Source organism: Echinops telfairi, unplaced genomic scaffold, assembly GCF_000313985.2.
Source record: "Echinops telfairi isolate 266 unplaced genomic scaffold, ASM31398v2 ScPeMD7_60;HRSCAF=208, whole genome shotgun sequence".
Classification (NCBI taxonomy): Eukaryota; Metazoa; Chordata; class Mammalia; order Afrosoricida; family Tenrecidae; genus Echinops; species Echinops telfairi.
Genome location: NW_022103958.1, coordinates 28,515,522 through 28,529,982, shown reverse-complemented (window position 1 = coordinate 28,529,982; position 14,461 = coordinate 28,515,522). Strand labels below are relative to the sequence as shown.

Genomic DNA, 14,461 nt, shown 5'->3' with positions numbered 1-14,461 from the left:
TTCCAGAAAAACATGACTTCCTGATTTGTTTTCCCATTTGTAAAACATCAAGTAAAAAGATTTTAAAAGCAAATATCACACAAAAACCCTTGCCTGTAAATAGTACATGACAGTGATTATTAAACATCATTAAGGCAAATTCCTGGCCTTATAATGCATGACATTTATATATATGTTATTTTTTCAATATTATACTTTTAAAACAATTAATGTTAGTGTACCCATTTTATTTTAAAGAAATAAAACTGCAGACAAGTCTTAATATATCAGAGTTAAACTATCATATTAATAATGACATTTGCAGCAAAGAATAAACTAATTGAACATTAGACTAAGTGAAAAGTAGTTTCACTCTTATATTTCAAAAATCTAGGGGTAGTGTAAGATGATTCCTCAATGAGGAAATTAAGATTAAGAGCTTTGATATTTTTATGAATCCTCATAGATTGTTTCATCCCCTCGATATACCATCTTGGCTCTGGCGTGATTCTCAGTGGTTTGGCAATTATATGATGGTGTGATCATATCTCATGATGTGATCTGATGTGATAAGTCAATCAGTTAAAGGGTCACAGTACTCATCCTAGTAAGGGAACTTCCCTTGGGGTGAGACCTGTATTACCATTTACCTCATACAAGATAAGAGGAAAAGAGAGGGGGACCTAAAGATAAACAGAGAGAGGGGGACCTAAACATCCCCCAAAAGATGAGCTCGGAGCATAGAGCATACGTTAGACCCAAGGTTCCTGCTCTGAGTAGTTATTAGACCCAGGGGAAGGTGTTGAGAGTACGATATTTAAAGATCTGACATTTCCAGGGAAAGGAAGCTCTTTAGAAAGAACCGTGACACAAACCTCTTCATCAAGACATGGAAACAAATAGATATGGTGGAGGACCCTAGAGAACTGAATCTCTGAGGAATGAAAAGTCAATAAGCAAAACACCAAGAGTTCAAGAGGAGCAGTCAATTCTTAGCTGGCCAATTATGAGCCACATATAACACCCCCTCACTCACACACACACACACACACACACACACACACACACACACACAGTGCAGAACATTCCCCTGAACACCCAACCATGAAAGAGGTGAGCCAACTCGCTGCATCTCACACCCACCCACCAAATGAATAGAGGAATACTTGGTGTCTGAACTGGTCCACTGAGAGGATGGATGCACCCTTCCTTCTTCACCTTCAGTGTGTCATGGGCCTGGTGTAGAGTGGGCAAGCAGGACAGGCTGGCCATACAATAACTATGGCTAACTACTGAATGACCACACAGCCTCAGCCCAGGCACCTAGATCCAGTGAAAGTTGTTACTCTCAGCAGTAGCCTGGGGCTAAAGCAACTTCACGGCTAAAGCACAAACTTGGCTTCCTCTCTTCCAACCCCCTCTTTCCCCCCCTCTTTCTTTATCAATCTGTGGCTTCATAAATAGTAGACACAGACACAGAAGGGCAAAACCATCTCTGATACCACAACAGGAGTGGATTCATTGCTAATTCCTCACAATCCTACTTTGTGCACTGGAGACAGCAGTCCTACTGTGTACATTCTGGACAGGCCTTTGAGAAGCTTACACTGGTGACTGAAACACGATGTAGTTCTTGGCTCCAAATTGTGTGTGTGTGTGTATTATTTAATACAGACAGTTTCTAAGTTATTTTTACAACTCTTTTCTTATTCACACGATTCTCAAAATTATTCTATAAAGCAGATTGTAAGTAAGGATCTGTAGCAATAGGTTAGTGTAAGTGTTTGTTTGATGGTTATGCTAATTATTTTTGTTTGTAGCATTTAGCACAGTGTCTTGAATATAAGAAAAGAATAATAACTAAAAACATTAAATTGGTGTCAGATTTTATGAATGATAGATTTTATGATATTCGTACTTAAGAGAACCACAGGATTCTTTAAGTTGACATGAATACTTCTATATCTATTTTGTAAACCGTAAAGTCCCATGCATTCCTTAATGTTGAATCACGTTTGAATATGACAATTCTCTCTCTCTTTTTTTAATTCTAGTATTCTGGTCAAATGACAAAAATGCAATTTACTTTGTTTTATATATTCGCAGTTTAAAGACAATAGCTTTTGTGTTTTTTTCTGTTGGCTTCAGAAGTTTTAGACAAGGCAATTAGTTGGAAGACAGCTGTGCATCTGGTGCCTACAATACTGAGAAGATTCATTTTCCTCCCTCATTGACTGCCATGTCAAATGAATAGGCTGAGAGTTTATCTGTTTTAAATGCACTCTGTTTAATGCAAGAAGACAGTCTCTTAATTGCCATACCTACTGTTGTGTCAGCTAAATCTCCTCTGCTGATTTAATTAGCAAGAACTCAGTGTTAATCAACTTAAACTACTGGTTTCACAGACTTGAAAACCTATATAATTATTTCTTAAATAATTTATAAAAAATAGGCCAGTAATAAAAACTGTGTTCATGCTTTTTAAGAAAGTGTAAAATTATTAAATAGTTAATGAATTATTCAACACTCTGCATCTTGGAAGAGATACAGATTTTAATGAGACTCCTTGATTTGACTTTTATCCAAAATTATACTATTTTATTCAAACTTGTTTTTATTGACACAGATGTTCATTAAAAAAATATATTCACCAAATTACCACATATTTTAAATAAGAAAAATGATTTGGAGAAATTTCATTGTAGTGTTTGTTCTAAAATTCTTTCAGTTGACAATTGTTTTAAACTAATTACTCATTGGTTATCCTATAAAAGTTAAGCATATAATGGAAATGGAAATTGTCTGAGTTTGTATATGCTTTCCTCTGGAAGCTTATGTCAACAATGACATAGAGCTCACTTTTAAATATATCCCAATCTCAATTCTTGAGACACTTTTAATATGTCTGCACCTTACAGAGACTGCTGAGGGAGAATAGAGCAGGATGGCAAAGTGAGTGGATACTCCTGTTTACTTACCTAGCAACCATCCCACTGAACAATGACTAAAACCAAGCACAAACCATTACCTTTGAACTCTAGCTAGTAGCTAGAGAAGACTTGGGTGTATCTTGAAGCAGAAATAAGGAGTGGGGACCACACAGAAGCCGAGAACTCTTCCCTGCTAACATTGGGTGTAGACTCTCATTGCAGCCATCTCTGAATGGGGCTGGACAAAACCTCACTCAAGTCACACTGAAAAGGAGCTAATTGGAAGAAGCTGTAACTGGATTTTTTAAAGTAGCACTACTTGGCCGTGGGAGTTCACAGACCATGCCATTCAAGGGGCAAAATAAGAGCATGACAGTATAAAAGAGAACTATTAAATCTCTCAAAGACTCAAGATGAATGAGCACTAGGACCAAAAGACAGGACAAGGGAAGTAGTGTAAGGGGAATTCTTTTGAGGGACAGACAATATAGAGGGAAATGGGTGATTCCTATTCATAAGAGGGACACTGTTGGAATACCTGTGAAGGAGTCCCCATGAGGGAAAGAATATAAATATCCTCACATCTAACCACAGGAAAGTCAAGCCCTACAATTTCCATCAGTATGTGTAACCAGTCATCACAACTATGTGAGCCATTTCCTTAATATTGCCTGAGTTCTGTGAGATGTTGCAGTAAATTGCAGAATTCTGGGATGTGATGGAATCGAGAGGGTATTAACGAGCAAACAAACAAACAAACAGAATTGTGGGAGAGCTTCTGTAGTATGCATTTTTTTTTCCTGCTAGGAAAGCATTGAACAACTCGCTCTGAGTTAATGGACCCAGTGTTTTTGTCTGGGAAGGTTCTCTCTGTTCACAGTGAATATTTTCATAAAAGCTGTTTTGTTCCAACCTCACTTTTTGTGGTGGCTGATGTAAGAAAACAGTGTATGACTGTTAAATTTTGTTTCCTGATAGAGAAAAATGCGGCAGAAATTGTTGTGACATCAAATGCAGTTTACAAGGACAGTGCTTGGGGAAAAACACAAGTGTGCGAGTGTTTTTCTCCTTTTAGCAAAGGTGAAATGTTGATTGCTGACAAACCTCTTTCTGGACCTCCGTCAGCCTCCTGAAGGGATGAAAATGTCGACTCCTAGTACATTTGGACTTCATTCCACCAGGCAGGACTGTTCATCAAGCTTTCTATTTAGAGGTTCTGCAAAGATTGTGTAACCATATGTGACCAAACGAGGCCTGTTTTGTGGCCGCTAGGGAGTGGGCAAGGGGACTGGTTTTGCCACCACGACAACTCACCTGCTCACGCAGCCATCTCAGTACATCAGTTTTTGGCAAAAAACAGTATGCCTCTCTTGCCCCACACACCGTACTCACCTGACCTCACTACTCCATGTAACTTCTTTTTGTTTCCATGAAGAGGAGGGGCATGAAAGGAGGGTTTGATGACATGGAAGAGGTGAAGAAAAAAATGAGAGAGATGCTGTTAGCCATCCAAACAGATGAGTATGAAAAATATTTCCAAGAATGGAAACACAGATAGGACAAAGATAGTGAGTGTAATGACAAGGTTGTTTTGTAAAAAAATTAAATACATAACTTTGAAAAATAAATTCTGGGATATTTTGGATACACCTCGCATACTAAGGGAACAGTGTGGTTAGTATCACAGATAATAGGAGTGGTGTAGAATCTTGGGAGAGTTGGACATTTCATGCATCTTAAATCTTCACCTTATTGGTACTCATTTTGTAGTAATCTTTCAAAAGTAAATTATTTTTGCTACCATATTCTAGGACATATCAACACCTATACTTTTGAAACTTCCTTATTCACTGCCCAGCCTTCATTTTCTTATGTGGCAAACGGAAAGATCAACATTTTAGGTCCGGTTCCCTTAGACCTCCAGGTGCCACCTTTGCCCTTTAACACTTTTAAGAAGTCCCGTGTAGCAGATTTGTTTAGTGCAACACTGCTTGAGTTTTTGACTGCTGCTCCAGGGGGTGTTGATTGTGGATCTAAGTCAAAGGACATCCTGAACTTCAATCCTTTCTTGGCTTACCACGATGCTGTCTGTCGGGGCAGTTGTGAGGCTTTTGGTTTTATTCGCGTTTAGCTGTAATCCATACTGAGAGCTGTACTCCTTCACCGTCACCAGTGACTGCTTCGAGTCTTCAATACTTTCTGCAAGCAAAATCTCTGTATCACAGGTTGTGACTAAGTTATGAGTTGTTCTTTAAATTTAACCCCTCAGGTTTATGGTGAATAGGTATACATATGGGTCTCCTGTAAAGAAAACATCATTTTCTGTCCATACTGCAAGTATATCTCTGACATATTGCTCTATACCAATGAACATTAAATAAATGATTGGATTTCTTGTGTTCAAACACAATCTTCAGTAGCATAAGTGTTAATGCAATGGTAGCCTTCTTACAACTGTTTAGATCTCCTAGTTGAAGTTAAACCTAAACAGTACCTCCAAATTGAAAATTAGATTGTGCTTCAATTTGAAGTTCTTTGATGGCCAGCAAACAGTGATAGAAGAAACTGTAGCACTCGTTGCGTTGCTTTCCCCAAATAAATAATAAATATTTGAGTTGCATGATGTGTTGTAATATAAAGAGCTGAAAAATTACAGAAAGTAAATAGAGACTCATTGAAAATGAGCTAAAGGAAACAATTCATAAATTTTAAAACATGTGTTCTTATTTGTGTGTGTTGTAGTGATGGTTATGTATCGAGAGAGATACAAATTTTAACAGCTGGTCTTTTCCCTTTGGAACTCACAGTTTTGTTTTACCATAAGTTCTAAAACTTACAACATAAAAATGAATGCATACACACATGACTGCACTACAACAATAATATAACATTTTAACCACAAGAGAACGCAATGCCAAAGATATGCCAAATGTGACATTTAGAAAATATGGGAAGAAAATGTTATTGATTTTAAATTTATTTTCAATATGCACTTGCTGTTATTCCCGAATGGCTACGTGCACACCTGCTAACAAAAGGGTTAGCTGTTTGAGACTACACAGAGGTATCTTAGAAGAAATTTTTGGTGACCTGCTCCCTCAAATTTGGCCTTTAGCAACCCTACTCAATGCAATTATAATCTGCATCGTTTTATTGTAGCACTAGCCCAAACCAAAGACCAATTTCATGAATATCTTTACATATATTGGGTTCTCCTGGCTAGTCCTAACTCAGGTGCATTTCGATTTCTATCAATATTTTCAGGGAACCATGTAATCAAGCTTCTTTCAAATAATATATTTGTTTCCCTTTTTTTACAGCAAAACATTCACTCTTTGAAAATAACAATTTTTTTAATTAGCCCAGATTTTTCTAAAGTGTTCTTGCTTTAAAGCAAGAATTCCTTAAGCTTTTCTTAGAAAATGGATTCCTTCATCTAATAAATTCAGTAACACTGAGTCTCATCATCTTTTCTTTGAGCTCATCGTGAACACAAGCCTTCTGAGATATCAGAGATGATTTCTATTTTGCACATATTTAAGATTACCGGTGGCTAAATTATTTTCAAACTTACTTTCACTCTTTGAAAATAGTGGCATGCAGACACATTTTAAACACCCCTCTTCTAATTTGTTGCTTGGTTAACACTGGTATTTTGAGAATAATCATGGTAGAGTGATTTTGTCACCTTAAACTTCCAATTTTAACATTTCATAATTGCAAAAACATTAGCATACTATTTTTATATATGTGCAGATACTCTTTTATATTTAATATGTCAATTATATTTATACTATAGGGAGCCTTCGTGGCGCTATGAAGTAAGTGTGGGGCGGCTAGCCATTAGATCCGTAGTTCAAACACATCAACTGCTCCAAAGCAGAAAGATGAGGCTCCTGCCCCTATAAAAAGTAGCAATCAACTAGATGACAGTGGATTTGATCTCCATATAGAGAGGTTTAGTAAAAGCATACTTATTTAATCTGTATGATATATGTTGGGCATATCATCAGAGTAGCTGGATTATATGAAAAAGAATTCATCATCAGGATTGGAGGAAGGCTTATTAATAGCCTTTGTTATGCAGAAAACACAACCTCATTTGCTGAAAGTGAGGAGGATTTGCAGTACTTGCTGATGAAGATCAAGAATTAGAGCCTTCAGTATATATTTTGGCTCAATATAAAGACAGCAAAGTCCTCACAACTGGACCAATAGATTACATCCTCACAACTGACCAATAGGCAACATCATGATAATTGGAGAAAAGGTCAAAGTTGCCGAGGATATTTGTCATGCTTGGACCCATATCCAGTGCTCATGGAAGCAGCAGTCAAGAGATCAAAAGACGAGATAGATTAGGTAAATCTCCTGCACATGATCTCTTTAGAGTATTGAATGCAAGGATGTTACTTTGAAAATGAAGTTTCATCTGACCCAAGCCATGGTATTTTCAATGGTCTCATATGCATGTAAGATTTGGGAGGTAAGGGAGGCCGAAGAAGAATTGATGCGTTTGAACTGTGGTGCTGGAGAATGAAGAAAATACCATGAATTGCTCAAAGGTCAAACCGCTCTGTTTTGGAAGAAGTAAGGCCAACGTTCTCCTTAGAGGCCAGGATGGGAAGGCTTCATCTTCCTTACATTGGAAAAGTGGTCAGGAGAGACCTGGAGAAGGACATCACGCTTGGGAAAGTGGAGGGGCAGCAAAATAGAGGAAGGGCCTCAAGGAGAGGGACTGACACAGTGGCCGCAGTAATGGACTCAGGCCTAGGAGCAATTGTGAGGTGGGCACAGCACTGTGCCGTGTGGGGCTCTGCTGTGCACACAGTCGGTATTGGTTGGAACTGATTGGATTGTACCTAAAAACAACAACAACAGAACAAGCATTTAGATTACTAAAAATTTCCTTTTGTAATTGGTATTCACTTGCTCTGCATTCTATGTGCACTCACTATATGAAATATAAACAAATTTATTATTATTTAATGATATGTCTTTGTGAAAAGATTGCTGTCCTTTAAGTAGTCTCTCTGCACATTTTGAATTCTTTATTTTAAAGAGGTGTGTAACCACATGTATGTTGTTGTGTGCCTTCAGGTTGGTTGTGATTGATAACTGAATATCCCCACAAATAATCAAAATTGTTATGAAAGGACAAAAAAATTGAAATTGTCCAGGAATTCCTCTTAGTAGGGTACACAGGGTCTCTACATGGATTGAGTTTCTGGTAAGTCACTGCTGTCTATCATTTGGGGATATAAATAGCCCTGCAGAGCTATTGCACACAGAGAGCATTGCAAAGCTGATTATGGCAGATGTAGTTAGGTTAAAATGTAATACCCTATCATTTAATCCCCCCTTTGAGCCATTTTAAAACTATTTCAGTTTGTAATATTTGAGTGAGGTTTTTCTGTGTCTTGTCTAGTCATCAGTGTTGGGTGTTTTTGTTTGTTGGCTTTGTGTGGTTTTGTATGGTTGTGTTTTGTTTGCATGATTTCTGCATATGGAATCCAGGGCAGCGAGAACTATAGAAACAATAACTGTACTGGGGCAATGTGTATAAAACAATGAGTATCAGAAGAAAATGTCCTAACATTAATTGTGACGATGATTCCACAAATCTCCTTAATATGATTGAAGAATTCAATGGTTTGATATGTGAAAAAACTCTTTTTTTTAATCATTTTATTGGGGCTCATACAATTCATCACAATACATAGATCAATTGTGTAAAGCACACCTATACATCTGTTGCCCTCATCATTCCCAAAATTCGCTTTCCTCTTGGGTTCCCGGAATCAGCTCATCTTCCTTTTTTCCCCTCCCCCTCCCTTCCCATGCCCCCCTCCCCTGTGTACCCTTAATAATTTATAAATTATTATTATATCTTATATTACACTGCCCGGCATCTCCCTTCACCCACCTCTCTGCTGCCCATCCCCCAGAGAGGAGACTATATGCAGATCCCTGAACTATCATTTCATAACTACTAATAAAGAACATAGATAAAAAAAATATTGGTAAAAATACAGAGAAATTGGGAAAATGGCTTTCATGGATATACAGGTTGTATGAAACATTGTTAAAATTTTTTTTTTGGTATCCTTACAGCCTTCTAAAATCCAGTGAATAGGTAACATATAATGTGAAAGAGGACATCTTCTTGTGCACAGTCTCTTCATTGTTAGCTCCTTGACCTCTGTTTGATTGGATTTTTTCTTGACGAATTAGACTTATATTAGTTTATTTATTTTCTTATCTACAAAGCTAAAACTGTGCTGTTTGATGCTAGAATAATGATAAAATTAAAAGTTAGGCTGTCCTAAAGACTTCAGATAAAATGTTGATGGGTGAAGATAAAATCTAGCCACTATCTATGAGTCATAATAAGACTAAGAGAAATAATGTGCTAGCCCAAATATCCAAAAGTGCAAGTCCTATTTAATGAACCATTCTGAATTTGCTCTTCATTTTCTCCCCCATCAGGAGTACCACAGCTGCCAGTTAGATTATAACCATGTCAAGAAGACCTTTACTTCAATGATAGCAACAAGAAAACTGGACACAACGAAATTTTAAAAGACTTCTAAAGGGACAGAGAAGAGTGTTGGATGCGGGAAAGATAAATACAATTCTAGAGAGGAACAGCATTCTAGAAGAGAACTAAGTGCAGCAGCCTCTTCCAGGCGGTTTTCAATGGCTGATTCTGGTTCCAAGAGGCCTCCCGTGGACTAGGAGTAGAGAGACATCACCTAGGCTCGGGCGTTCTTTAGGCAATTCAACTCCAGACTCTGTGGATTTGACTGAAGAACTGCATCAAAACCATATGACTCAAATCGAAACCTAATTCAAGGGTATCCAAAAAGAACAGAGATAAAAATGCACTGGATAAATACTTCTACACTGATTTCAACAGAAGTGCCAATGCTAATCAACAGGAAATGAAAAAGGTTTTAAAGCAAAAATAAAACAAATAGACATACATATGAGAGGTGGGAGTGGGAATTAACCACTGTCATCCATAACACACACAAATAATTTGTAATGGATCATGACTTAAAAGTACAAGTTATGTTGGTAAAACTTCAAATAGAAAGATAAGTGATACAGCGGATTACACCTGAGCTGTCATCCTTGACAGATGCTCAATGGGCTTCCCACCAAAGCTTTAGTCTTCGTATTGCAACATAGGCATGATGGCCACCTGCAAAACAGTCAAGACTGGCTGAGGCAGAGTGGAGTGTGGAGCCCACTGCTTAGTGCAAGTGCTCTCCTGCAGGCATTCAAAAGACCCCCCCAAAAAACAACAACAACACACACACACACACACACACACACACACACACACACCATCATCAGAGTCCATATTGTTAGTGATCCCTATGCTATGTAGGCAATGCTCCCTTTACCCCTGAGGACGACCCAGACTGCAGGAAGAGCGAAAAGCTTTAGCCTCAACCTTGGGTGACCTGGTCCTCTTTCCTAGGCCTTTGCTCTGACAACACTGAAAGCACTTGGCTCAAGTCTGTCTGTCTGTTTGTCTGACTGTCTGACTCTCTCTCTCTCACACACACACACACACACACACACACACACACACACCTCCTCCAAAATACCCTTACAGTTCTCATCTTTCTCATACTTTCCATCTATAACCTTCTCTTTGTCAAGGAAGATGGTTCCGGAGACCAGAACTATGGCCATGTGGCTTCTGAGAGGCAGGAACGAGGAAGCATGTGTGTTGTTCAATGATGTGGCTGTGGACTTTACCCAGGAGGAGTGGAGGCTATTGAGCCCGGCTCAGAGAACCCTGTACAGAGATGTGATGCTGGAAAACTATAGGAACCTGGTCTCCATGGGGATTTCATTTTCCAAACCCACACTTGTCATTCTACTGGAACAGGGAGAAGAACCCTGGAAAGTGGGGAGGAAATGCACGCCCAGTCACTGTTCAGCAGACTCAAGTCCAGACATCCGATCCTATTCCTTCTCCAGTCAGACTTTCGATAGTCAACACGTATGCCAATACGTGCTTTGTGATCGTCACCTTCAAATCCGCACAGGCATGGTGGCAGGACCTCGCCAAAGAGCAGATGCCTGCTCCATGCACCTGACGCAGCAGCAACAAAGACTTCCTGATAAAAACATCTGGATGAACAAGATGGAAGGTCAAGCAAGAGAAAGTGACTCCAGATTTATGCTTGGGGATTCATCGGACAGGGTGACTTCAAAGGCCATCTCTAGTCCCTCCAAAAGACAGCTAATAAGCCCTAAGGAAGGCAGCACGATGATCGACATAAAGCCGAGTCCAGCAAAGAAGGGAAACTCGGTGGAGACAGACAATGGATTTAAGTGGGTCAAAGTCTCAGGATTTAAAGCAATCAGTTGTCAAAATCAGGGGATAGACATTAATCCGAAATCAAGACTCTTCGCACTTCAGAAGACCCCCTCAGGGGAAAAGCCCTATACTTGCAATGAGTGCGGCCGGGGCTGTCGTTACAAATCAGCTCTCATCACACATCAGAGGTCGCATACCGGGGAGAAACCTTATCTGTGCATGGAGTGTGGGCAAGCTTTCAGCCAGAAGTCTAATCTAGTCACACATAAGCTGGCCAACTCTGGGGAGAAGCCCTTTGCCTGTGGGGAGTGTGGGAGAAGCTTTAGTCAGAAGTCAACCCTCATCAGGCACCTCAGGATACATTCAGGGGAGAAGCCCTTTGCGCGTGCAGCACCTGTGGGCGAAGCTTTAGGGATAAGTCTAACCTTATCACACACCAGAGAACCCATTCATGGGACAAGCCATAGGTATGCAGGGACTGTGGAAGACTCTTTAGGGATAAATCAACTCTCAGCAAACACCAGAGGATTCATTCTGGGGAGAATCCTCATTTGTGCAGTGAGTGTGGCCGGAGCTTTGGCCAGAAAGCTCACCTCTTTAAGCACAAGAGGACGCACTCAGGAGAGAAGCCTTTTGTGTGTCCAGCATGTGGGAGAAGCTTTAGTGATAAGTCAAACCTTATCACCCACCACAGGACGCACTCAGGGGAAACCCCCTACACGTGTACAGAGTGTGGACCTGGGTTTAATGTGAAGTCAGCTCTCATTACGCACCGGAGGACACACTCGGGAGAGAAGCCTTATGTGTGCAGAGAATGTGAGCGAGGCTTTAGACATAAGTCAACTCTCACGGCACACCAGAGGACCCACTCAGGGGAGAAGCCTTTTGTATGCAGAGAATGTGGGCGAGCCTTTCAACAGAAGTCCCACCTCATCAGTCATCAGAGGACACACTCTGGGGAGAAGGCTTTTGTTTGTCTCAAATGTGGGCACGGCTTTAGCCAGAAAGCAAATTTGGTCAGGCACAAGCTGGCTCACTCCAGGGAGAAGCCCTTTAAGTGCGGTGAGTGTGCGCGAGGTTTTAGCCAAGTCAGCCCTCCTACGACATCAGAGAACACATTCAGGGGAGAAGCCTTATGTGTGCCAGGAATGTCAACAGGCTTTTAGTGATAAGGCGACCCTCGTCACACATCAGAGAATGCACTCTGGGGACAAGCCTTATGTTGGCAACAAATGTGGGGAAGGCTTTAGGCTAAAGGCACACCTTAATTTACACAAGAGGGTACATCTGTTGTAAAAATAAAATTATGTGCAGGGGATGTAGGCAAGGCTTAAGCAATAGGTCACATCAAGTATCAAAGACAACTTTTGGAGGAATCCCATGTGCACATGGACTGATCTAGATTTGTCGACTATCACCAAACATCAGAGCGCAGAAGAAGGTCTATATCTCTAAAGCCAGGGCTCTCACTAGAGATCAGTTTGTGTCCTCCTCACCCCCACAGACACTTTGCAAGGTCTGGAGATAGTTGTGGTTGTCACCCCAGGAGGCTGCATCTAGTGGGCAAGACCCTGGATGCTGGCAAAAACATGACAATGCACAAACGGTTTCCAAATGCAAAGAAGTGTCCAGCCTTAGAAGATGAATCAGAATGGTTGACTTTTTGGTTTCTAAGACGTGGATCCTCTGTGGGCAACACTGGCTTCAGAACTCCAACTCCATACGCTTGTAAAGCTTTTCATCTTAGATCAGAGAATCTCAGAGGTCTCTACTCAGCCTGCCTCCCACTCTCTTCCTTCACACGCAGGCATGCTTGCTTCTGGCACCTTTTGCATTTTCTCTAAAAACAAGTTTTCTCAATAAATCTCTTGCATATCTAACCTTGTCTTCTTTTTCAGTGGTTTCAAAATAACACCGTTACACAGGGGAAATAGTAACTTTACAGTGAATCAACTTGGCATACCAAACAAAGCTAACTAGCAATATTGGATTAAACGGGCACCATACACCCTCTGATTTTGTTGGTGGTGTTCGGGGTACTGAGTCCATTCTGCATATAGCAAACATATGCACAACCGAACAAACATGGCCAAGTCCTGCCCTATCTTCACACTCATTGCTGTTTGAACTGATTGTGCCACCACTGTGTCAGTCCATCGCCTTAATAGTCTTTGCCTTTTTTACTGACCTTCAGCTTTACCAAGCATGATGTCCTTTCCCAGGGAATGACCTCTCTTGATAAGAGTCATTACAAAAAGTAAAATAAAAGTGAAAAAACCATTTCACTTCTTTGGTATTCTTCCTCCAAAAATGAATATCTTAAAGAAGATTCATTCCACAAAAGTAAATTGATCAATATTTTTTAAAGAATTGTTCTATGTGCTTCAACAATGTCAGAAATGGGAAAGACCCAAAAACGCTGTCTAAAGGAATTTGGCTATGTTCAAAAGATGAGCCACTCTGATGGAGAAAGATGAGGCTTTCGACTCGGGTAGAGATTCACTGTCAGAGAAACCCACAGAGACAGTTTTCCTCCCTCCGACAGAGTCACTAAGAGATAGAGTCCACTCAGTGGCAGTGAGTTTGTTTAGTTTGCTCCTTAAGGGAGACTGAAGAATGATTTATGCGTTTGTATTATAATGCTGGGAAAGTGTGTTGAAAGACCAGGGACTGTTGGAAGAAGAAACTCCTCTGTTTTCAAAGAAGGAAAACCAATGTCTGCTTAGAGCGAGGATAGCAAGATTTCATCTCCCATCTCTGGCCATGTTATCAGGAGAAGCTAGTTTCTAGAACAGCACATCATGCTTGGTACAATAGGTTACTGAAAAAGAAGAAGAAGCTGAATGGCCACAGAGGCTGCAGCAATGAGTTCCACTATGACACCGATTCCGACAATGGCGCAGGGCCTGGCGATATCTTGTTGTGCTGTGCAGAGGGTTACATTGAGTCAGAATCGATTTGGTGGCACCTAACACAACAAAATAAAATGTGCTCACTAAATACAATACTTGATACAGGATTGGATAATGACCAAGAAAAGAATATAGTTCTAAAATCAATTATTGAGAGAAATTGAGAAAACTTAAATATGAATTAGTTAATATTTAAGCATTCTAAATCTTTCTAATTTTGATCACCATTGTGTAGCTATAGAAGTAAATTGAGAATATTCTTGTTCTTAAGAATACATGCCTAGAATTAAAATGACACA

General features: G+C 39.9%; 1 protein-coding gene and 1 long non-coding RNA gene across 3 annotated transcripts in view; both read left to right on the top strand.

The window, feature by feature from the left end:
* LOC123521772 overlaps positions 1-14,461 on the top strand; it is a 37,907-nt gene that overhangs the window by 15,722 nt on the left and 7,724 nt on the right. The window contains exon 3 of one of the 2 annotated variants that reach the window (XR_006680118.1): positions 9,399-10,501. The exons of the other annotated variant lie outside the window; for it this stretch is intronic. This is a non-coding gene — a long non-coding RNA (uncharacterized LOC123521772). Of the gene's footprint in view, positions 1-9,398; positions 10,502-14,461 lie in introns of those variants that run through there. 2 annotated transcript variants of the gene reach the window in all.
* Positions 10,502-13,130, top strand: LOC101638174 (gastrula zinc finger protein XlCGF57.1-like). Its single transcript, XM_030885888.2, is given in 3 exon segments — positions 10,502-11,631; positions 11,634-12,334; positions 12,336-13,130. Coding segments are annotated over 3 exon segments (1,956 nt in total). The 5' UTR covers positions 10,502-10,587; the 3' UTR covers positions 12,547-13,130.